The 26,069-nt window shown below is 29.7% G+C and overlaps 3 protein-coding genes across 4 annotated transcripts in view; 2 read left to right on the forward strand and 1 right to left on the reverse strand.

The window, feature by feature from the left end:
• Nucleotides 1-15,147, reverse strand: part of LOC111680760 (protein WBSCR14 homolog) — a 48,110-nt gene extending 32,963 nt beyond the window's left edge. The window contains exons 1-3 of one of the 2 annotated variants that reach the window (XM_023442461.2): nucleotides 14,947-15,147; nucleotides 8,254-9,769; nucleotides 2,119-2,225 (exon numbers count right to left, since the gene is read on the reverse strand). In XM_023442461.2, the coding sequence (XP_023298229.2) occupies nucleotides 2,119-2,225; nucleotides 8,254-8,762 (616 nt within the window). In that variant the 5' untranslated portion in view covers nucleotides 8,763-9,769; nucleotides 14,947-15,147. Of the gene's footprint in view, nucleotides 1-2,118; nucleotides 2,226-8,253; nucleotides 9,770-14,795 lie in introns of both variants that reach the window. The other variant, XM_023442462.2, reaches the window with a different exon arrangement.
• Nucleotides 10,161-11,573, forward strand: LOC124420962 (keratin-associated protein 19-2-like). The gene is made up of 2 exons (XM_046955487.1): nucleotides 10,161-10,176; nucleotides 11,257-11,573. Exons 1-2 carry the CDS (start codon nucleotides 10,161-10,163, stop codon nucleotides 11,571-11,573), a joined length of 333 nt encoding a protein of 110 aa, XP_046811443.1.
• A 2,741-nt stretch (nucleotides 15,148-17,888) lies between the features above and the next one.
• Nucleotides 17,889-26,069, forward strand: part of LOC111680754 — a 34,006-nt gene continuing 25,825 nt past the window's right edge. Inside the window, exons 1-3 of the mRNA XM_046951227.1 lie at nucleotides 17,889-18,070; nucleotides 21,797-22,096; nucleotides 22,173-22,286. Coding sequence (XP_046807183.1) covers nucleotides 21,943-22,096; nucleotides 22,173-22,286 — 268 coding nt within the window. The 5' untranslated portion in view covers nucleotides 17,889-18,070; nucleotides 21,797-21,942. The remainder of the gene's footprint in view (nucleotides 18,071-21,796; nucleotides 22,097-22,172; nucleotides 22,287-26,069) is intronic.

Genomic DNA, 26,069 nt, shown 5'->3' on the forward strand with positions numbered 1-26,069 from the left:
TGTTTCACAGATCAGCATTAATGATGTGTCATGTAACCGATATTGGTTTGGTAATCTTTGGTCGAATATGAATCGTATCATTCCGGAGTGAAGATCCAATTCTAGTGTATTAAGTTTAGTTTCTTTAAAAATACTAAATCGAAGTAGAATCTAATGCTATTTTCTGTGTTAACAATTTATTTTTTATATCACATTTTATAGTTTTCAACGACCTTGATGTTTTAAAAATTTAAACTATTAGGATCTTATTAATAAACTTTTATCATTTTTTATAACATTTATCAAAAGTTTATAAATCAAATTTACGTACAAAATTTGTTCTATAAACCTTTGATAAATATTTATGAATAAGACAGTTAAACAATATGGGTTATAATAAAATAAATTCTTAAATTAAAATTATCTAAAACATTTAACATTTTTATACGCCTTCTCTCTGAATTCTAACATTAATGGGTATTAAAAACGTTAGTTCACTTGAAATAGGGTGTTTATACAAATTTAAACAAAAAAGATAAGTTTATAAAAACTGATAAGAAATAACAAAAAAAAGGCCTCTAAAATAATAAAATAAACCTGCTATTTTGCAAAATGAAAAGGGGAAAAAATTAACAAAATAAACTAAAATAATTATAAATTACAACAATAAAGTTATAAATAAAAAAAACCATAATTTTAACAAAAGAAAAACAACAACAAATATTGTAATAATAATAACTTGTACTGTATATAAAATAATAACAAAAGTAAATATTAGAAAAAATTAAGATTTTTTGCACACGCTACATTAAGAGAAGTTAGTATGTTAATGTAGTTAAAAGATTTGCAACTTAATGAAATTCATACTTATATAAAAAATTTGAGCAATTTCCTTTACAAGATCCATAAAGGGGTAATGGATCATTTATAGATCGAGCTCAAATTAAAAGCTTTCATTTCCCCATAGGGAACGTTCTGTATTGATCGAAACAAATATTAGTCGCACGGTGAAAGGTCTGGGCTTCTTTCCAATGTGGCCGACCATTGCATATTCAGGAAATTTTCCGGCTCGCTACAAACAAATCGTTTGCAATAGGTTCAAGTTCTCTGGGGTGATCTGCCAGATTTCGACAGTATGTAATAGTTAAGACTCTTTTGGCCCCACCGAATACAGAACATTACGTTAGAGCCATGAACATTTGTCTTTGATGTCAATTCGGTCCCGCTTAACATGTGATCACTTAAGCGTTGGGTAATGGATATTTTAAAGTTTGGCAATAATCTCCATGAAGCAATTTATCGGAAGTAAAATGCTGACACCTCATTAGCCCCTTTATGTAGTGCATTTCGGCCATGGAAAATACACTTTGTTTTGGACGAATCCTAATGCTTGAAAACGCTTTATAGTTATGTAGCTTTTGAGGTAGCCTCCGGTAGGTTAGTGTTGGTGGGTTCGATTCCCACCCGTGGCACTGGTTAAGAAGCGCACAACAGGACCGATAGAGGCCTAGGTGCATTTCTTTGGATTTGATGTGTATACATCCTCCTATCAAACTAACTATGTACCTTTTAATTGTTCTGCAACTCTTTTTGAGTTTGACAAGAATCTTCATAATGCTATCTCTCTTATTCTTGTTCTTTTTTAACGAATTTCAACACCTCATTAATCCCTACATTTTCAACTTCAAAAAATCTAGGCCTAATCTTTATTATAGATCATAACACTGATTGACGTTTTTTAATAAACAAATAAAAATAAAACACTATGATAAAAATAAAAAAAAAATCGCAATTGTATTAAAGTTTTCCAAATGATATGTAAACAAAACTATCGCATCTTCAACAAAGGGGAGCAATTGATACAAAAACAAAAAGTTAAATTTATTAAATAAATACTAAAACTATGCACACACGCCATTCCTAGAGATTAGAAATTAAATTCAGTAATACACTTGTCAAAACTTGTTGTCAATAAACAATAAATTGAGTATATTTTCAACTAAAAATTAACTTAAACAAAGCAGTAAAACTTAAATAAATGCAATTAAAAATAACTAACTAAATAAATTACATTTACAAGTTGTTTATATTAATTTTATAATTAAAACTTAAGTACTTGATAATAAAAAAAAAACTTACATTGCATATGCCAACATCTCCAGATGACATTATTTAAACGTATTTTATCCTTCCAGCGCAGACGAACACCCTTGAAATGATTCCATTTGGGTGAAGTTAATTTTTGACTGAAAATAATTTAAATTAAATAGTTTATTATTAATTGGAAATAAGTTAGAATTAGAGATAACAAAAGTTTGAATAATGGTAGGTTTTAATACAAAGTTTTATTTTTTTAATCTTCATAAACTTGTCGCTTTTTTCGACTATTATCCTTGTTCCTAACATGCGATTTTTCTTTAATTCTAGACTTCGAATTTAAGAACATTCGCGCTCATAATATCTTGATATCATATCTAAAATCAAGAGCTTTTTAATTCTGTTTGGATTCGTTGTAGTACATCTCTACCGAAATCGGCAGACCCCTACCTACTTGTATTACTTGAAGTTAAACTAATTGAATGCTTCTCGCTTTAAACCAGACGTAGCCGATCGGAGAAGATTACTAATCACCGGAGTTATCGGCAGGGAACAAGTTCTAATGAAACTTCATGACAAAAAGTGTGGAGTAAAACTTCAGAGCGGTTAGGAACGTAAAATCGATTAATAACATAATTCTCTTGTACTTAAATAAAACTCTGCAATATAGATAAATACGGAATGGCTTAACTTTATTTTATAATTTTATTTTGGTTTATATATTATATATTTTATTTTGGTAATATCTGAAATAAAATCACTTGCAGTATATTGGATTCTAAATTCAAAGAAATCCTAGAAACAATTGTCGGTTAAGTTTACAGGAGGGAATCATTTTTTTACTTTAACCTAAATCCCCTCTCAAAAACCTTGTTACCTTTCTACACTTGATGTTATAGGAATCGACTACCAAGATGTTGATCTTCTTCAAAGGTGATGCAAGAGAAACCTCTGTCCCCTTCTCCATATAACTCTTAAGCTATAAGCTAAAGGTCATGCAAAACGTCTAACTAAAGATGTTAAGCTTTCTGACAATAAACCAACTTTGTCCATTTCACAAATAAATCTTAGTCTTCATAAGACTTAGCTTTTCAAAGGTCAATAAAAACTCGTATATAAGGTTCTAATATTACCGTCCGTTTTCCGCCGTACAGAATATACTCTTATTGAATTGATAATACCAATAACGGAATATATTGATGTATTTATCAAAAACCTACCTCTGAAAAATCTTTTGTTGTGTAGCAAGGAATTAGGATGTATGGATTTTAGCTTATTTATTTATGATCAACCTTCAGGCTGCTCATACAGTACATTATGATAAATGAAATAGGAAAAGTGGTTATAGGAGGAACGTTCTAGGCAAAAGTGTTTGTGAACATTTGACTTAAATTTGTCTGCTTCAAAAGTTACAAAATGCAACAGTGCTGCAGAGAATCAATAGAGTTGGATTCAATACTGTCACCCATAAATACCTTCGCTTATTCCTACAGGCTTTTTGAAAAGCAAAAATATACTTCGAAGTCCTTACATGAAAGTTCTCTATTCTATTATTATGGATAAATATAAGTCGTGTAAATGGAAAAAAGATCAGATGAAGTGAAGTATTTCCTGTACCGCTTTGGAAAAGCTAGACATTTGAATGCTTCTTTCAACATTTGAAAAACGTGCTCTCGGATATCTGGACAACATGATCTGGCATGTGTTTGTGCTTTTACACACAACATTGAATCGCTGAAGTCAACTCTATTCGCATGTTCCTTTTATGTGGGTTAAGCAAATCATTCATGGGGTCCTCATTGCCCTAATCCCTAATGAATGAATAGAAATGGCAAATGTTGCTACCCGAAAAGAGTAGATAGGGTTGGAAGTCAGACAAAGAAGGTCTTTTAGGAATGTAGAAACGAAAACAGATAAAATTATAGAGCCTTGTGATATCTCTGAGTAATTATTGAATTCGTTGTATGAGACTTCATCTATAACGGCTAGAATAATGTGATCACTGAAAAAAACTCAATACAAATCGCGAGAAGTAATTACCAAATGCAACTAGTATTGATAAAAGCGCTCCATACCCACCGTATTGAAAATCTTGCATATATTTTCACAGAAATAATGATTGAAACTAAACGATTTTTCCTATAGGAAGGATAGTAGACTTCTTATTCAGTTGTTGTTCAGTTCACTCCCTTAGAAAGGTCTCTATGAAAGCCGTTAAGTAAACTATTGGACTCTAAAAACTTGACATGATGGTAGTTTAATATATTTTCCATAACATTGGAAAGGACAGAACAGATTGCTCTTCATGCATTTCATGGTTGTTAGCCAGCACTGATTGAAGACCAGTGGTAGTATGCCATCTGGCCCAAGATACTTATTTAAGTTGAGATTTGCATTTTTTTTGTAACATATTAGTTTCAGTTTTCTTGTTGTTTTGCCAAATACTTAATGCTTTCTTTCTGGGTCTTATTAAACCAATACTCTTGTATGTGTTGGCGATTTTCCAATGGAATGCATGACTTCATGCACAACTAAGAAACAAAGTTTACATAATTTAAATCCACTTCGTATGTAAAGCTTGGCTCTTTCGTAGCTTTTTGGGAACGTTACGAACATTAAAATCATGAGCAATGACAATTTTATTATTGGGACAACTCGGAATATTATATCTAGAATCATTAAAGGCATCGAAATTTGATTATGTAGTATCTATTTCTGTATTTAAACTTGTATAAAGGAAGTGCAAATACATAGTGGGTTCAGTTTTTAAAAGGCTTGTCCAATTAAAAGAAATGAACAACTTTCAAAAATAGCTTTTATATTAGTGATTTTTCCATCCCTGCAACCTAACCTTACCTAATAAAAATGTCATTTCCCAATTACGCCTTTTTTCAATGCTCCTAAATGCTTTGGTAAATATTGTTTTTTACGATTGATTAAAATATTTCGTTTTACAAATTGCGCGTAATTTGTTTCATACAATACAGACAAACAAATGTAATAAAAAAGATATTTTTGATTAGATTATTATTTTTAATGATAGTTTATCAAAGTAAGCTTTTCAAGCTTTTACTTTAATTTTCAGTAATTTAATTAAATCACAAAGATTAAAAAATTATCACCTAGAATTATTATATTAATTATTTCTGTTATATATTCGAAATTAACTACATATAATTTCAAGTAATAAAAAGAAATCAATTGTTGTTTAATTATGAGTTCAGACAAGTATTGAAAATGTAATTTTGGTCATATTATTGGGCATTTGGGTCAAGCACCTTATAGAGAGAAAGATACTTTTAATCATTATTTCTAACAAAGTATAATCTAAAAACTGTTTAAACGCTATTAAATTTATCTACAGACAGTATAAAATTAAAGTCTGCAGTTTTTTCTTATCTCTTCGAACTTCAGCCAGTGAGACTGACTGAAGTGATGATGCAAATTTGTTAAAAATTTATAATAACTGTGAAATTCTTCTACTGTCGGTTTAATAACAATAATAAGAATAACAATTTCATTTAGTGGTTTTTATTTTGTTATCTAAGTTAAGTTGTTTTGTGATAACTTTTTATCAGTTGTTTACAAATGTATTTTTTCAAAATCGATTTATTTTATTGATTATTTTCATATTTGTCTTGTATTTAGATATTTTGTTAAATTTTCTATGTTTTTATACCCTACACCACTATAGTGGGGAGGGTATTATATGTGCTGATGTTTGTAACATACAAAAATATTGGTCCAATACCCACCTCGATCGATTCAGAATCATTTTTTGAGTCGATTAAGACATGTCCGTCCGTCTGCCCGGCTGGCTGGTTGTCCATGTAAACCTTGTGCGCAAGGTACAGGCCGCAATTTTCAAGATAATTTGATGAATGATGATTTGGACCGAGCATGTTTTTTGACACAGGGACGAAGCCTATTGAAAATGGTTGAAATCGGTCCATTATTTCACCTAGCCCCCATACAACCGTACCTCCCGATTTGTAGTTTTTATGCCATAATTGCGTCAAATATTCTACTATCTCCCTTAAAATTAGCACAAATAAGTTTTATATAAGTATAAATGACACTGCAGATTTTCGTAAGGATCGGCCCTTATTTGTCCCTAACCCCCATACAGACCCCACTTCAAAAAATGTCTTAAACGTCTAAAATTGACTTGTAACCATTTATATCGCAATGAAACTCAACAAAACTAACTGTTATTTAAAAATATATCCTTTTCCCAAATTTACCGAGGACCGGCCCATATTTGACCTATATAAAGCCTCATTTAGAAATTTTAGTTTTTTTTATCAATAAATTGCTTAAATATTTTGGAATAATATTCAACATAAAATTTTCTTTATAAAAAATTAAAATTTTAAAAATATACTCATGGTTTGGGTATTAAATGGTCGGTCATGCCCGACTATACTTTCTTACTTTTTTTTTAATGCGTGTTTATATTGTTAACTAAAATGAAACGAGGAAAAAAAAGAAATGCTTTTGATTTTAATACATATTTAGATATTTTCATATAATTAATATGAATACACTAAGTACAATAGTGACTAATTTTAACCCCATAAAGTAATTCTAAAAAAATTGGTGCTGCGGAAGTTGGGTATTAAATATATGACTTAAACTTAAAACACAGAAGTACACGGAGATCACCTGGAAAATCTTCAAAAGAAACTGGAAACAAAATGTCTAAGAAATATCATCAAAATCAAATACTGAAGCAAAAGAGATATATAGAGTATCGCATTAAGGAATATAACTTATTCCCTTTCAACCGAGTCAGAACACCTTTACCTAAAACTTTGTATTCTAAGGCAGTGACAAAGAGTAGTCTTGATCAAAACACACTTTTAATTAATGCTGTCAGGAAGTCTGCACGATTTTTTTCTTGATCTCTTTAGACAATATGATCGGTTCCAACAAAATTCTCCCTATTCGCTAAATTTCTGTCCCAAAATCTAAAGTAAAACTACTTTCTTTTTTTTCCAAAGCATATTCAAATTGTCTTGGTAAGTTTCTAGCTATCACAAATCGCAATATCGTTATAATTTTGTTGAATATCTTGATGTTTTTCATCCCCAGAGATCAAATCGGAAATTTTGAAAGGATATTTTCTAGGAACAGTTGCATTAAAGTATTTTTCTGACAATTTTGACTTTTTTTTTGTTTTTGCAACTATACAGATTCCCCAGAAAATTTTTGCTTTTTTCTTTCGCGGTCGAGTAGTTACAAAATTGACCTCAAAGCTCTGAACCCGATATGAAAGCTATATTTCATTTTCAGTCAGATATAAGTGGTGTAAATAGTAAGGAGATCAGAACACCTCAGAACACCATCTACATGAGGAAACGAAGTTCCTCCCAGTCAAGGAACATAATTTAGTCATGCTGACTAAACAGTTCCTCCTGGGATGTCACCGGAGGAGTCATCCCAACTTTAACATCGCACAGTTGGATGCTCCCCTTCGCGTATACGAAGATAGCATACGAAAATGCCAAACGACAAACACATTATTATCATTAGGTTTAGGTTAAAAAGTATTATGCACCACAATACTCCATAAAGAGGATCAAAAAGAACTTAAATAAAATGGAGAGATGAATAAAGACAATTCGATTCCAAAGGTGGTTTTTAACCTGAAAGTTATAGCAAATTTAAGGGTAAAGGTTTGAGTAGCGTCAAATCCTAATATGACCACAGATTTTCATCATATTCGTTATTCTTTATAGTCGTTTTTAGCGCAAGTCAAACTATTAAAAACTCTAGACCATGGGTTTCTGCTGGGTTATGTAGAAAATAAAAAAAAAAAACATTTTACTTTTAGCTCCATGAAATGGTATTAACCTAATGTCAATGTTATTTATGACTGAAAAATAAAATCAACATTTTCATTGGAGTTGCAATCGTTTAAAGTACAGAATACAAACGCCGAAATTTTACTCCTCAATAAACACAAAATACTCAACAAAATATGCTGATTTAGGTAAAAAAAGTTAAAAACAATAATAAAATATTGTAACAACAAAAAATAGTTTGTTACAAAAAAAAAAACACAGAACAAATCACGCTCTAAACATGTGGTTTTAAATGTTTTTTCCAACAACATAAAAAGAGGTTTATAGCTAAAGTTTATGGACTAAATACAACATACAAACAACAACTTACCTATAGGCTAAATTCATACATTTGAAGAGTTTCGTTAGTGACGTTTCAATTTCCAAATGGGAAGTAATCAAACCATGCGATTCTGTATTGCCATATTTATTTTGTTGGGCCATATTACGAGGCACATATAACTGCACCTCCATACAGGTATTGGGTTCATCGTCTGCTTTCGATAGGCTAGGATCTTCAGGATCTAACATTTTAATTTCACTATCATCGAGATCATCTTGTGCTTCTTCGGCCTCAAATGTTGAGACCATAAATTGACCAGAATGTATTGCTTCCCTTTCGGCTTTGCCAGAGTAAGATGTCAACGAAGAGTTGGAATCATTTGAAAAGTTATTAGGTGCTGACAGTGTATAACCCGCCGAAGAAGGGCTGGTTGAAGAAGATGCCGCTGCCACAGCTGCTGCAGTTGATGAATTATTGTTATTATTCACGTTCATGCCTATAATATTTGTGGCAGACGAGCGTTGATAGTTATTAAATTTATTAGACATATTTAACATGGTGCTACTTTGTTTTCGTTTACAGCAACAGTTTCAAACTTTACCGTTTGTAGTTTAATTTTTCGTTTCTCACACCGTTTGTAGTAGTAGTGGACGCGCGCGTAAAACACACAATGAAAATTAATAAACTTTTATCGGCAGTTAGTTTTCAAATTTTCTTTTAGTTTTTAGTAATTTTTATTTAATCTGTGTATGTGTATGGGTTGATTTAACTATCAAGACTTTATTATCATTATCACCATCATCACAATCACAGTCACAAACATTTTCACTGTAATTATTATTGTTATTATTATATTTGTTATTGTTATAAAACATTTAAAAGTGATAAGAAATGTAATAAACTATTCACACTATTATTACGATTACAATTCTTCTTATATTTATTTATTTTCTTAATATTATTGTATTTGTTAAGTTTTGAAGTCAATTTTAAAAGGAATTTTTTCTCTAGAAATTTACACGAAAAATATTTTGCTTCGAATTGCAGTGACGACAGTAACGGCGGCAACGACAAAATTGAAAATTTGCAAAAATTGTTTTTAGGTTTTAGCATTGGCGTTATTTCTGTTGTAGTTTTAGCTGGAGTTGTTGGTGGTGATGATATCTTTTCCATTTCACATTCAACACTAAACTTTAAGGTTTTTAACAGGCAACATTTACTTTTTTACTTCTTCAACTTTGAATTTTTTTTTTAATTTCTCTGCACTTTTTGTTTTATTTAATTTTGTATATTATTAAACGTAAATTCTCTCTCTTTGTTCTTAATTTGTTTTGTTTTTGTTATTTTTTTTAATTAGCTTTTATTTATAAGGTGGTCGGTCTCTCGTATGTAATTGGTCTCTCGTAAGCACTGATTGTAGTTTTTTTTTTTGTTATTGGCCAAACACAATTTGAATTTGTTATCAGTTTACTGTTGTTTTTGTTTTTCTTTTGTTTATATATGTATATCGGTGTATTTGTGAGTTTTTATTTCAGAATAGAGTCATGATGATTGTGTGCTTCACCTAGAAGATTGATTTGAGAAATATTTAATAGTAACACAATAATAATAAGTTAATTAATTAATCAGTTATATTTTTTTAAAGTGTAAAAAACAAATATTTATAATTGTAGAATTATAGATAGTTCTGGTCATTTACGTAAAAGTTTTTACATTCGCTTAACTAATCCATTTACATCTATTCTTATGAAAAAATATTTTATTTTTTGTTTTAATTTGTAAGTAATCCTTGATGTCCTTGAAACTAAGTAGCTTATGTTTTAATTAAATGACATATGTTGTATTTAGACGTCTTTTAGTTTAGTTTAGTTTAGTTTAGTTTAAAAGAGAACCAAAGGGTCTATTGTAATTTTCCTTAAAAATAAATAACAAATATTTTAGAAAAAAGTCAGAATATGATGAGAAGAAGATGTAAAGAGTTGATTGTTCCTCAATAGATTTAAGAGAAGACATAATCGCATAGAAATGTGTAGATACGTGTCCTATATATTCTTCTAATTGAATCTATTCGTCAGTATTTTCTGTACATTTTCAGATTCTGTACTAAGTATTACTTAGGAAGAATATAATTTCTAGAGTTTTCCCATTCTAATAGTACTCGGTTGCGTTGAATCTCAGTTTTAATTAGTTTTTAGTTGTGACAGATTGAATATTTTAAAAAGGCTTTCTTTACTATTAAAGTCCAGACTCTTGGGAACATTTTACCCGCTTTATACAAAAGTCTGGCATCCTTTTTCACAACTTTTCACAAAGGATAATTAATTCTCATAAAAGAACATTAATAGACAAATCAAGTCTATGCTACTCAAGATGCTTACACTAAAGGTAAGATTATTGAAACAGCTCTTCTCATCTTAATTGGCTTCCAGGTGATTTCAATAATGTAAAATCGACTGTATTTGTCATACTCTGTCTAGTATGATTTTGCTGCATACTTGCTCACAAATAGGATCATTGTATCCGTTTTGGGAGTTACTAACAACTACAAAAGGCCCCTTAAAGTTACGCTTCAGGTTGGTGTATAATCTCTGCTCTTGTGGAATATAGTCATTAATGTCCTTCTTATTGATTTTATTTACTTGTTTTCAAAACTGTTGCCTATGTTATGTATTATCTCTGCTTTTGTGGATAGATTAGATTTAATTGTTTTCAGGATTGTTGCCTATGCTGATGATGTTGCTGTAGCTGGAAATTATATTAAAACTTTAACACATAGGTGGAAAAAGCGCTGAAGATCAAATTAGTAGAGCATAGCATGAGGTCTCAATGTTAAGGGTAGAAATACAATATTGCGGCTGCGGAGACGGATATTTTTATACCCTTCACCTTCGTGAGAAGGGTATATATAAGTTTGTCATTCCGTTTGTAATTTCTATAATATAATTTTCCGACCCTATAAAGTATCAAAAAACTTTTATTTTCCGTTCTTGATATACCGTAGGATATACCGAAATTGAAAGCTATTAATTAATACTTAACTTATTCCAACAGATGGTTATGCTGGCTATCCTGGCTATAACGGTTATACTGGAGGCTATGGCGGTTATGCTGGTTATGGCGGATATGGTGGTTATGGCGCTTATACTGGTGGCTATAATTCATATCCTTACAACTCTTACTATCGTGGTGCTTATCCTTATGCTCGTCTTGGTTATGGAGGTTATGGCAGTTACGCCGGCTATGGTAGTTATCCATCAAGCTATTATTCCAGCAATTATGGTAGTAGCATTATTGGTGGTGGTTTGGGAGCTTTGGGTACACCCGGTTATGTTCCACCCGTTGCTGGAGCTGCCGGTTATCATAATTAAGTATGTATGGCCCGGATTAAGTGAGGACCCATACAAGGGGACTTTTTGGTACTTTTTCGTTTTTCAAAAGGTACTTTTTGCAATTTCTACGATATTAAACCCAGAAACATGTAATTATGTATGTATGGCCCGGATTAAGTAAGGACCCATAAAAGGGGACTTATTGGTACTTTTTTCGTTTTTCAAAAGGTATTTTTTGCAATTTCTACGATATTAAACCTAGAAACATGTAATTAAGTATGTATGGCCAGGATTAAGTGAGGACCCATGAAAGGGTACTTTTTGGTACTTTTTCATTCTTCAAAAGGTACTTTTTGAAATTTCTATAATATTGAACCTAGAAACATGTTATTAAGTTCGTATATCCCGGATTAAGTGAGAACCAGTAAAAGGGGACTTCTTGGTACTTTTTCGTCCTTCAAAAGGTACAAAATGCTTTAAACACATCATGGTGAAGGGTATATAAGATTCGGCACAGCCGAATATAGAACTCTTACTTGTTTTATATAGAGTTTTGACAACTTAAATCGTTGAAGAAATCCGCACCAAATTAATATTTATTTTAGTTTGTTTACGGATTCTCTCATTTACACTTAGAGTTGCCATGACATTCATACCACACGGTATACAGAGACGTCTCGAGCAAATAGCTATTTCCGTCTCTTTCGCACAAAACGATTTCAATAATTTTTTTAGCTGTATTTTATATACCTCTTCTCACCAAACAATTTCAAAATCAAACAAAAGCTGATTTTAGACTTTTTCAAATGTCAAAAGTGACATCTCTGTATACTTTGTGTTCATACTTTTAATAAATAAAAACCATGTGGTGAATAAATAAACGATGAAATACAAAAACAAAAAACAATAAAATGGCTACAAAATCCGCAACGGTAGCCGCACTCCATTTAATTTACATTCTCTCTGGGAAGCAGAAAACGCAACCGCATCCGCAGGTTTGTATTTCTACTCTAATACAAGTAATTTGTACTGCTCTCCGTTATACATACAATTATTTCATTCCCACTTCCTAGTCTCAATGGTGAAGTTTGACTCTACTTAATAAAAAGTGCCAAGCATTAAGTTGTTATTCTTGATAGGAAACTGATTATACAGTCGGTTCCAAAGTAATAGGCAACGTTGGTGGTTGTTGTGTCTTTGTTGAAAAATTTGCGACAAATATTTCTTTTAAAAGCAAAAATGATTTCATTTTTTACAAACAACATCTTAATCACATCTAAAAATGCGATTATATATTTTTCGCTTTTATAAACCAAAAAATATTTCCTTACAAATGAAAACCCAATTAAAAGTGAAGAAAGAGATATAAAAAAAGTCACTACAAATAACACATTCAGAGTACATCAAACTTTGGTGAAAAACCAATGAAATTAACATAAGCACGTCATTGATCGAATTCGATTTATTTTTGACATCCAAATATCGGATTTTTTATTGCAGTTATGAATAAGATTAGATGTAGTTCATAGTTGTCAAAAATGAACAACATCCCTCCAATGACAAGCTAATGTAAAATTCATAGGTTTTTCACCAAAATCGGAAGTACTTCAAGTATGTTTTTGTGGTGAAAATTCTATTTCTTTTTCCTAATTTTTTTGCTGGGTATGGTTTGAGGGACAGGTCTATAATTATAGCAATTGTATGTGATAAAGCAGGAGCGCAGCATAATGAATTGTTTATACCTACCTAAATGTAAAACCTATACTGAATATCATAGTCCTAATTCGTAACACATCCTATCTGTCTGTATCCTAAGTTACATTTCTAGATATAGTTATTAAGTTAGAATGTAGCATGTGTCTTTGTAATGCTTCCACGGATTTCCAGATCACTAAGACAGTACTAAAGTCTAAAAGGCAATTTTATATCACAATCTGAAGGTACGTTCAGACCTGTATGTGTGAACGTAGCTTAACAGTATCAGATTCCATCCAGATAATTCTATTCATAACTCTATCGCACTTGCTTTTACTTTATCTTGCTCTTTATTCGAACACCTTTAAATTTTTAAGAGAAAATTAAAAAAAAAAACAAAATAGTAATAAAATTAAAACGATAACAATATTAGATAGTTATCTTAATATAAATTAATTTATTTTAATAAAAATTTCCCCAGAAAATTGTTGAAATATTAAAAAACAAAAAGAAAACTAAATACCTATTAAAAAGTTATTAAATTCAGTGAGAAAATAAAAAAGACGAAAAAAGAATAATAAAAATCAGCTGTCCTTTCGCATAAACGATAAATGACCAAAAAAAGGGGGGGGGGGGCAATGACATAAAGCTTAGTAGAAATAGAAAAAACAAATAATTGATGTACTAGCAAGAAAAGTTAATCATTTTATACATTCCCATTGTAGTTTGCATTTATTTAATACTTTTTTAGCATATTGTATTTAGCGTACAATACACACAAAGTGGGCTCGTCGATTGCTGGCGTATTATTTTTTTTTTAATTTTTTCTACAACACACTTCAAGTCGTAAACATTTTTTTCCACGATTGTTATTGTTTTGCTGCTTATTTTGATCATTATTATTATTATTATAAAGATACATACATAAGTATGTATAAATGTATGTATATTAAATTAGTTTGTTGTTATTTTGATCGTACGAGAATATATGTTTGTTTTCGCATTTTAAATAGACACAACTGGCCAATAAATGTGACTTCCATTATTATTGTTGTTGTTTGATTTAACCACACAATCTTCTTTCTACTAGATTGTCCAACAACATCAGCAGCAGTAATAGAATCGTGTAATCGAAATATATTGGAAATAGTTAAAAATAAATGAATAAATAAATATTCATGTACATTTACTGTAAATAGTTTAATTGATAACAAAACTATACATTAGTTCAAATTCTATTTTACAGTGGGAGAAAAAATAAACTTTATTTCAAAATGATTCCATTTTGGGAATTGCAGTAGAGCTGTTTTTTCTTTAAACATAAAATTTATTTTCTATTTTTTTATTTAAATTTTTCTATATTTCATTTGTTAATCTATTCTCGTAGTAGGTGCTTTTGCTAGAAGAGGGCAACATACAAAAAAATAATGTCATACTGACGTCGACACTAAAGTGTTTTTTTGGTGCTGGTGCTCTATTAGATTTGCATATAAATAATATATCTTTCTACATTAATATTTGTTTATTGTTTTTATTATTATTAATTTAAACAATATTATCTCGTACATATTATTTTTTATTATCATTAATCGTGACACTTGGCTGTTACTGTCGCTGGCCTTTGACCATTTTATTCCTCTTTATTTCAAATTTAACACTTTGTTTTTATTTTCTTTTTTTCTCTCCACTTTCATAATTCACTTTTATATTTTTTTACCTTTTTTTGTTCACGTAATTGTTAAATACTTTTTATTTCGGTCTTATTTGTTCATTACGTTTATACATTTCGCTTGTTTATATCAATTTAATGAAAATTTCACTCGTTAAATATTTTTCCATTATTATTTTATCAGCACAAGTAGTAAAATAATTTGTTAATTGTAAAAAAGGAAAACATCGAGAATTCTACAAATTCGATGTTTTGTGTTTCTTATATGACAGTTAAGTGCTGCCAAGTTTATGTTTCAATCCATAATGTTACCAGACAATTGCAATACAAAATCCATTTTCAGGGTTCAAAATCTTAAAATTTTTTTAGAACAATTAGTTTTTTAACATGTCACCTTAATTTCGTAACTATAATCTACTTTTCTTTGGAAAGAACTTCTAAAAATTAATTATAAACTTAAAAAATTATAATTTAAAGGAATTACATATTTATGGAGTGGTGCTCTTTAGTACTAGAAACATTTTATTTGCTCTACAAAACCTACAATTATTTTACTTTTTTGATGCGCCAAAGTTTTACATTAAAGTATTAAGAAAACTTAAAAATTATCCTAATTTTGATAAATTTTGTGTTTCTTTTTAACTGTTATGTGTATCATCATCTTTGTGTATGCATTAAATGTTTGTAAGTTTTTATATGATATATAAAACTACAAAAATAAAAAAAAATAAATTTTGCAAATTTGAACCGTACTCGGAAACTTGTTTTGTAATTCTTCTCATTCGTACAACAACAAATCAATGCTATTAATACGAAGTTTCTGAAACAAAAGTTTCTATGAGTAGACATTAAGGAAACTTCAAAAGAGAATCAAGAAAAAAACCGGAGGATTTGTTTACATCTCTGTAGTCAGTAGAAAAAAAGCTAGTAAAAAACTCTTAAAATCTGCTGAATTAGAGCACTTGATGAGTTCCCAAAACATATCCCTGCGCCTAATACTTAACGTGGAGTTGCTTGGATGAGAACAATATTGATGTGTTAAAATGTCCAATATAGAGATCTCAATTCTATTGAGATTCTTTGGAATGATGTGTAGCAGCAAGTAATGTTAACACAATTTTAAAAAAATTTATCAAGATACCCAAATAATTATAATTAAATACAAATTTTGTAAATAAACACTAATATCACTAAATCTAATGTTAAAAATGAATTTTAATTGCACAAAAACAAAATTCTATGCAAATTTTACAATACAATGACTTTTATTATCAAGACAACGTTGTCTATAAGGCTAATAAATGCTTTCTGTAGGTGCTAATTATTTATCATGATAGCAAATTGTACGTTTAGCATTATAAAAATTTATCAAATGTAGAACAGAATAAGGCTTCCCTATTTACTGTTTACCCCATACAATGTACCCGTTTTTATTCCGCGGCGACAAACACCCATTAATTTCCTCCGGCGGCTAAGCTGGTTACCGCCGATGTTCTTTTCTTGGCTAAAAAAAGCTACGTCGAATTAATTTTCTAATAAATTAATTTCTATAGAATGCTAAATTCCTCCTGAATGATTTAATTTTGTTTGCATTCAATCTCTTACAAATTGAATTAAAATAAATTTCAACAATTCCTATTGATTTTTAAATTTCCTCTGAATAATATTTTTTTAATTCAATCTATTACAAATTGAATTAAAGAATTTTAAAACCATTCAATTTGAAATAGATTGGATTAAAGTTTTGTTTTATAATTCAAAAGCATTCTGTATACTAAAAATTGAATTAAAAATGTTTTCTTTCATTCAATTTGTAATAGAAGGAATTAAACAGAACAACTTACATTATTGCGATTTTCAGCATGATAATGATTCAAAACCTTTGGAAAAGTTGATCTTAGAGTAGTTATCGAGTAATGCGACCCAAATTATTTGATTGTCCATCAAAATCTCCCGACTCAAGTCCCTTAGAGATGCTGTTCGGCATTCTGAAACGCTGGGTCGAAACTCGCAGTTTTAGAAAACATTCCGCTTGCGAAGGCTTAAAATCCGCTTGAGATTAATTACGAACTATACTAGTAAATAATCTATTCCATAAAGGTGTTTGGAACATAAAAGGACCAACGATTTTCATAAGAACATCAAAAAGTTGCTTAAGTTTCGAACAGCTATTTATGGAGTTAATTCAGTTATTATTTTCTTGTAACTCACATCGAAATGATATTAAAATTTTGTTGTTGTTATTATAATGAAGACACATAATTTTATTATTATCATTTATATAATTTTGAATAAATCAATTAAAATAAAAAATATAGCACTTTGTATACAATGCCAAAAAAGTTACTTAGGTTTCGAACAATACTGTAGCTAAATCGATTCAGAAAATGATTCTGAGCCGATTACTATATTTTAAGGTGGGTATAGAAATAATATTTCAATGCGTTACACACATCAGCACAAACCCAACATATTTTTCAGAAAATTTCTAACAACCGTGTCAACTTAATTTTTTTTACAGCTTTGTCAAATTGCCTTTTCTGACAAAATTTCAAAACAAAAAAGTTTACATGATTATTATACATTTTCTGAACACTTTTCTGACAACGTTATAAGATAACAGTTTTGAATGACACAGTTTGGATTTTAAAAGGAAAATTACTTATATTTAGTATTGGCTCCATTAAATTGCTATTATCGTGCACAAATAGTTGCCTTATTATTGTAAAGGAATATTAGCAGCTTCTCTTGGCTGTTATAAACGCATCAGTCACAGAAAATGCTTTCTCTGACGAAGCGGAAGTGGCAAATAAAAGTTAATCCCTTTGTTTCCGTTTTTATTTAAAATCGTTGAAAATTTAAAAAAAACTGACAACATAGCCGGCTTAGTTGATTTTATGTAGCCGTTGACATTTTTGGTGTCAGCCACCGACGCCGTTATAACATGTCGACGCAGTGATCTGGTTGTGATTCAATGTACACATTCCCAAATTCTTCAGTACATTTTCCCAAATGAAACGTAAAAAGTGTGAATATTTGTCTAGTGTTTTTCTTGCATTTATAATAAGGTGAAAATGTATATATAGTCGGATTTGCCCCCAAAGCAAACTAAAGCACCTAACGTGCCCAAAAGTTTTTTAAAAAATTTTACGAAAATGTTTATCAAATTACCGTAAGTAATGGTTACAAAATTTAAAGAAATTTTTTTGCAACACTTTTTTTTTGGTTATACAAATTTACCAATGGTGGCATTGAGGCGATAAAAAAACCATTTTGCCATATTGCTAAATGTTTGTATGAACGTGTGTTTTTGTTGGTGTTTTGTTGTGAGTGATGTTGAAAAAGATAGAATTTGAAGGGGAATAGAGAAGAAAAGGGGTAACGATTCTGGTGAAATTCATTTACAGTGGGAAAAAATAAATGGTCAACCAGCGTGCGAGTTCAATGTGTATGCATTTGCTATGAGTGTAATGTTATTTTTGTTATGTGTGTGTGTGTTTTTAATGTTAAAAAAAAGGGGAATGTGTCATGCAACTTATTGGAAACTACTCTTTCATTTTATAAACAAACCGTAAATTTGGCTGACGCAATTGCAAAACGAGTATGCTCCAAATTTTTTTTTATAAAGTAGTCCAAAAACAAGTCCATCGCAGCTTCGTTTAAGATTTCTCTATTATTTATTTTTGGAGACTTGTTTTAGTGACAGGTTTCTTTGCCATTTGTTTTTGTTACTCTTTTCCATTTTTTTCTCGTGTTTGGTTAGTTTCGTCAACAAACTTGCTGTTTACTTTTTTTTAATAATACGCCACCTATTATTCTCTTGCCAACAATACACAATTTTATTTTTCATAGACGTTACAAAAAATGCCAAATCATGAATTTAAATTGATGTACAAGTTTTGTAAAATAACGTGCAATACGAAGTCTTGATAGCGGACACAGCCATGCATACAAATGCTAAGTTTTCCATTTCTATACCCTACACTATTGTGATGACGGTATAATTCCTGTCCAAAATACCAAGGATCTAATACGCCGCTAATATTTATCTTATATTGCTCAAATGTTTCAAATGATCTCATATGACAACTGATCAAAACTTTGATGGTCAATGCGATCTTGTGAATGGTTTTCTCGAAGAAAAACACAATTACCCCATTGCTTGTAACGAGGTATCACCAGCAAAATGGCTCATCACCACCTACACGGTGAAACTAGGATCCTGCCAGTTAATCAATACAATGTCATGCTTACTAAAACTCCTGGGATATCAACAGAGAAGATCGTTTAAATCATACGCCAAAGATTTATTGTAAACAATAATTCGCCGCGAGTTTGTTTCATTTTTCCTGCTGTGCGTATATAAGTAGAAACAAACTCCCACGGAGATCATTATTCAGAATATAACAGAATAAATACTGTACCAGATGAATGTTGTACCAGGAAGTGGATAGCTTGAGATTAGGTTCATAAGTTTGTGAACTAAACCTGTAGAAATAGCACTTAAAACTCAAAAGTGTAGGGTACTATATAATCATATATTATCGATTATATGTATTACTATATTCTAGATATGCTGTTCAATTTGAAGTTGCCAGGTGTTAATAGGGATGATTAATGCTTCAAATTTATACAATGTTATACAATATTTTCTTCTTCGAAAAAACAACGCGCAAAATAGTTATATTTATTTTGAAAATAATAATATTTTTATCCTCTCCTATTTTGTTTTGCAAAACAAAACACACAATATTCAAGTTCAATAGTAAGGGCTTTTTCTGTTTGTCTTATCAGTTAGAGTCAGTCAGCCAGCCAGTCTTTGTTATCAGCTATTTTATAAATTGTTAATATTTTATATTTATACTTATATTTTTATTTTTTTTTCTACTTTACACCCATACCTCCTACTACACAATACGTTCCCATACTATTTTAGAGATAATTTAAGGTTGACGTTAAGAAATTGTGGTGTCTTGGAATAATTAAATTTTTATAAAATTAATAAAATTTATGAATATATGTATATGATTTCTTATCTAATAATATTATGTACTTTCTATCATGCAGTTGTAGGTATAGGTTTATAAATAAGTATGTACTTTGTTCTGTAATAATTTTGTCTGAAATTTTTGTCTGCTTTTTAAAATAATGCTGTTGTTTTTTATAGACATAGACAAAAAAGTGTCGAATAATCAGAAATATTCTATATAAAGTTCAAAATAACTATAATTTAGAGTTTACTCAACTTTTGAAATATTAAAGTCCATTATTTGAAGAGTTTATTCAGGTTAAGCTTTGCAAAGATACAGATTCAGGCCTATTTGAAATAATAAATTTCCGGGGAGTTTGTTCCCTCGCCTATACATAAAGCTTTGAAAATGGAATAAACTTCCGGGAAATTATTGCTCATAATTGGTCTGATTGTGTTTTCAGGCAGTTTTTATAAATAAAGATGTCTTTGCGCTATATGGTTAAAAATCTTTATTTTCTCGAAATCAATGATATCTCGAAGACCTGGCGTTTATATGAACTTGTTATATGGTTAGGTTATCACAGGTACCCGTTTCGGCTTAACTTTGGTCTATGTTGATAGGGAATAGGGAAAAAGAGATGTTGGTAAAGAGAATGTGAGAACAGCAGTAAGATTTAAAGAAAGAGAGAAGAACCAGGCCCGCTGTCATGGATTAAACAGTCTAAATATTGAATTCACACACATTTTGTTAAATTAATGAAATCCATGAGACGTTCTAATTGAATATTCGACAAATCTGACTGATCACCAAAGTATGTCGATCCATTTTGTCAGATTAATGAAATCCATGAGGCGTTCTAATTAAATATTCGACAAATCAGACAGATCACCAGACAGATACAAGCGTCCGAAGTCTGGCATCCGCCAGAGCAGATCACTCACATAGTAGATGATTTATAGTTTCCTCTTCATCCTCGTTTTTAAAACTTCTACAGTAATCGTTGAACGGATTACTGTAGAAGGATTTAATAGCAGTTTGACTATCGGTATAAATTCTGATATCCCTTTTAGATATCTGATAGTACCTTAGCCAATTTAACGCCCTCTTTATCACCGTAATTTCAGCCAAAAGGATGCTACATTCATCATTAAGTCAGAAGAAGATTTTCGTTCCAAATTACTCAATGAAGATGCTACCGCCAACTCGTTTGGATCCGTCTGTGTACACTCGGAACCAATTATTTGGCGGAAGGAGAGATTCCTGAAACCGTAGAGATATGATATAGGAACTTTCTCACTAGAGACGGTACCGGAATACAATAATCAACATAATATTGATTATTTGGTATGTGATCACAGATCCTAGCACGGCCTATGGAAAACTGCTTCCATTTTACAATTGCACACAATCTGGCCACTGTTGTCGTAGCCAATTGCCTGGCTGGAAGGTCAGCCGGGACCCAGTTGAGCATATTGAACAACGCCTTTGAAGGAGCAGTTCTTAGAGCGCCTGTTATAAGAAGCGCAGTAGTCTCATGACTTTTTCCAGTTGTTGTCTTAGTGAAGCCTTTACATGCGTGTGCCACTACACAACAAACCCATATAAGAGATATAAACTTTTACAACAGCGAAAATGTTACAACAAAAGCGTACATTTATAAAATATGCTCAAGATTTTACTTTGTCTTTTTACATTTCTAAGGTTTTTTATAAAAATGTCAATGGAACGTTATTATGCTTAAAAAGTTGTCACAAATAGGGATATTATTTTATTTATGCCTCCTGATCATTTATTTGTTAGTAATATTAAACTCTTTTTTCATTATCATAATTGTATATAAACATTTTAAGAAAAATATTTATTGCAAATTTTATTTTATTTAAATTTTTGAAATAATTCACAATTTTTGTTCTTGTTTTTTTTAGAGCCATCATGGCTTCCTCAACTTCGGAAAGCGTCTATTCAGGACAAGACTCCTTACAATCACAACTTATATTAATACCAACAACAACATCATCAATTTTAAACTTTATTGACCCCATCAACGGACAACAGCAACAACAACAACAGCATGAACAATTCAACAATGGAGTCGCTAGCATTACCGCAAGACTTGTATTGGGACGGGAAAATGGAGCCCATTTCTCCTCCCACCAACGAGCTATTTTCGCTATGTGAACCACTTAGCGAAAATTGGTTCGATGGTGGTGATAATTTTGCAAACGGTATTTATATTAATTTTTTTTATTATTATAAATATCTAAAATTAATTTTCTTTTATTATTATTATTTTTAAATTAGATTTACCCACAATTTGTCATGAAGAACTTGAATTAAAACATGATGATATGGATTTAACAACAGAATTATTAATTGGGGAAGAACTTGTTGTAGAGTTGTACAATTTAAAAGAAGGTAAGTTTAAATAAAAACTATTAATTATTAAGAAAATTCTTTGCTGGTTTATTTATGTTTAATTCAACCTATTTGTACTAGAAAGTATTGCATTTAATATGTTCTAGTTAAAAATCGGAAATAATAAAAAAAAACAAAAGTAAACAATTTAGGCATCGGAAGTAGATCACGCATTAAGCACGTTTTAGTTTTTGTCAGTGTGCAATGTCTGAATTTAAAAACAAATATATAGATTATCTTAAAGAACCCCCTCAATAGTCTTGTTTTAATGTTGCAGTTGTTTTTTTTTTATTTTCGTATTTTTGCGTCGTATAAATATTTAAACAAATATTTAATTTTTCAATTAATTTCTTTGTTTAATTACTCACGTACTTATCAGATTTGTAGGTTAAGTCACATTAAGTCAGAAAAATAACAATATCATTAAAGAATTTTGTGTACGGGGAAACCTTAAGAAATTCTTTTATTTTAATTAACTATATATTTAATGAATACATAGTAGTAGCAATGATGTTTTTTTTATCAACTTAAAATACAATGGCAATTGCAACTGAAAAATTTTTTAATTAGTTGTAGCTAACTTGTTGCCAATAACTCTTTTTTAAGGTGTAGAATCTGATAAGTGTCAATGATTAGAATGATTTTACAGTTTTTTTTTTCAATGCAGATAAGACATTTTCTATAAAACATGTTTATTTTTAAAAAGCTGATTAATAAAACCCCTTATGAAGAAATATATACGTACCGTCTTATGCAAAAAAGATTATTAAGTTAACAATGGTTGTTAAAACCTGTTTTTATATGGAAAAAGTGTGCAGTAAACCATTGTTAACTTTAATAATCGTTTTTGCATAAGGAGGTCAGACTTTTATGTTTATTTATTTTCTTATTATTTTATCAATACTATATTCTTAATTTGAATTTTAGAATAATTAAAGGAATAACCAATTTTTTTTTCAAATCCCTTTTAAGAACACTAATTCCTTAATCCAAAATATCGTCACCCCATGACTTCCTAACATTCATATAATGTCAGAGACTTTATTTAGTTTTTATTTTATTTAGTTATGTAGAAGTATCCGATATGTCTGTTATATAAGCTGATATAGAACTAGAACTGAACAAGAATTGAACTATAACTGAACCAGAACTGGACTAGAACTGGACTAGAACTGAACTAGAACTGAACAAGAACTGAACAAGAAGTAAACTAGAACTGAACTGGAACTAAACTAGAACTGAACTAGAACTGAACTATAGAACTGAACTAGAACTGAACTAGAACTGAACTAGAACTGAACTAGAACTGAACTAGAACTGAACTAGAACTGAACTAGAACTGAACTAGAACTGAACTAGAACTGAACTAGAACTGAACTAGAACTGAACTAGAACTGAACTAGAACTGAACTAGAACTGAACTAGAACTGAACTAGAACTGAACTAGAACCGAACTAGAACTGAACTAGAACTGATCTAGAACTGAACTAGAACTGAACTAGAACTGAACTAGAACTGAACTAGAACTGAACTAGAACTGAACTAGAACTGAACTAGAACTGAACTAGAACTGAACTAGAACTGAACTAGAACTGAACTAGAACTGAACTAGAACTGAACTAGAACTGAACTAGAACTGAACTAGAACTGAACTAGAACTGAACTAGAACTGAACTAGAACTGAACTAGAACTGAACTAGAACTGAATTAGAACTGAACTAGAACTGAACTAGAACTGAACTAGAACTGAACTAGAACTGAACTAGAACTGAACTAGAACTGAACTAGAACTGAACTAGAACTGAACTAGAATTGAACTAGAACTCAACTAGAACTAAATTACAACTGAACTTAACCATAAGTGAAGAAGAACTTAATTGCAATTTGAGTTCTTCTAAAATACTATTTGCTATTAAAAAACATATTTTTTACACTATTATATGCATATAAGTTTTTATTGTGCTATAAATAAAAAGAAAGTTAATAAACTGTTTTATGTAAAAATAAAAACTCAATTTAAAATGAAGAGAATATAATAATTTTGTTTCAGCAAAAAAAATAATAACTTGAACATAATAAAATGGGAATAATGTTATCATAGAAATGGAATAAACAAATACAGTTAAAATGAGTAAAAGAAATTGATATAAAAGGCAGCATTTGGTGAAGTTTTGAAGATTTTGAACACTATAAATATCCAAGTTTGTTTTGAAATTCATGAGAAAGATATAAAAATAAATTTTTTATTTAATTAACATAGTTAAGTTTTATACATATATTTTTGAAATTTTTATACCAGTTATTTAGTTTTGTAGCAAAATTTTTCACATATCAATTTTGTTTATAAATAGAAGTTATAATGTTTTTTTGTTTTGATTTTCTATAAAGTTGAGTGAGATTTCAAATCAAATAGACATCATGTTATGGGGTAAGTAAAGTAAATATTCTACTAAAAATACAATAAATACAAAAGTACACCAAATATGATTAAGTCCACTGTTAGTTAGAAAAAAAAATTAACTGCTGCCTACTTTTAGGCTTTTTCAGAAAAATAATAAGTGCTGCAATTAACAAAAGTACTTAGAGAAATGTTATAAACAAAAACATATATGATATTTTTTTTAAACATCTTCGTTTCATTTTTTATATATACTTTAAAACAAAAACAATTTAGTGGTTGTTGTCAGGTTTTGTTTACTTGCATTTTTTCTTCTGAGAAATTCTATTCCAGATATCTCTATATTGCACTTTAATTAAAATTTTGATAATAAATACCAACCTATCAGCATCTTAAGAGAATGTTAAAGAAATTACTATAGTATTTATTATTAAAATAAAATCAATTGCCAACTGTATTGTGTTTACTAAAATCAAGTTCGTTCGTATGGACTTTGAACGTCTGCGCGTATGTTTGTCTATCTGAGCATATTTAATGAAGTATTTCTCAATAATTTTTTTTACTATTTGCAAGAAAACAAAATAACATTTCTAAATTATTTTGTTTTGTCCATTTTATTTGGTTTTTGATTTTCTGTTTCTTTCTTTTGTGTGAGTGTTTATAATGGTCCAATAAAAACATAATTAATAATTAAATTCATGTTTAATTTGCTCGATTATATTGGTAATTGTTTGCAATTGAAACTGGTTTTTTGATTTTAGGTTTAATATGTTTGTATTTAGTATTTTTTTCAAAATAATGAAAAGTATACTTGTTTATTGAAATGTTATTTTTTGAGTAGGTTTCTTTTAAATCAAGGTGTTTTTATCATTCTAAAAATCCAAATCATTTGCTACATAGAATTTAAATTTTAACTACTTTATTTGTTTTTTTTTTATTTATTTATACAATGTTTTAGTTGACACACTTTCAGAAATTGTAATAATTTTCATTAAACTTATTTTTAATTTAATAGTAAAACTTGTTTAATTTTATATACATATTTATGTATGTAGTTCACTTTAACAGGTTTAAACTATCAGAAATTTCTAAGTCCTTTTATAATTGCCGAACATAGATAGATAGATGGATAGATATATAGATAGATAGATAGATAGATAGATAGATAGATAGATAGATAGATAGATAGATAGATAGATAGATAGATAGATAGATAGATAGATAGATAGATAGATAGATAGATAGATAGATAGATAGATAGATAGATAGATAGATAGATAGATAGATAGATAAATAGATAGATAGATAGATAGATAGATAGATAGATAGATAGATAGATAGATAGATAGATAGATAGATAGATAGATAGATAGATAGATAGATAG

Source organism: Lucilia cuprina, chromosome 2, assembly GCF_022045245.1.
Source record: "Lucilia cuprina isolate Lc7/37 chromosome 2, ASM2204524v1, whole genome shotgun sequence".
Lineage (NCBI taxonomy): Eukaryota > Metazoa > Arthropoda > Insecta > Diptera > Calliphoridae > Lucilia > Lucilia cuprina.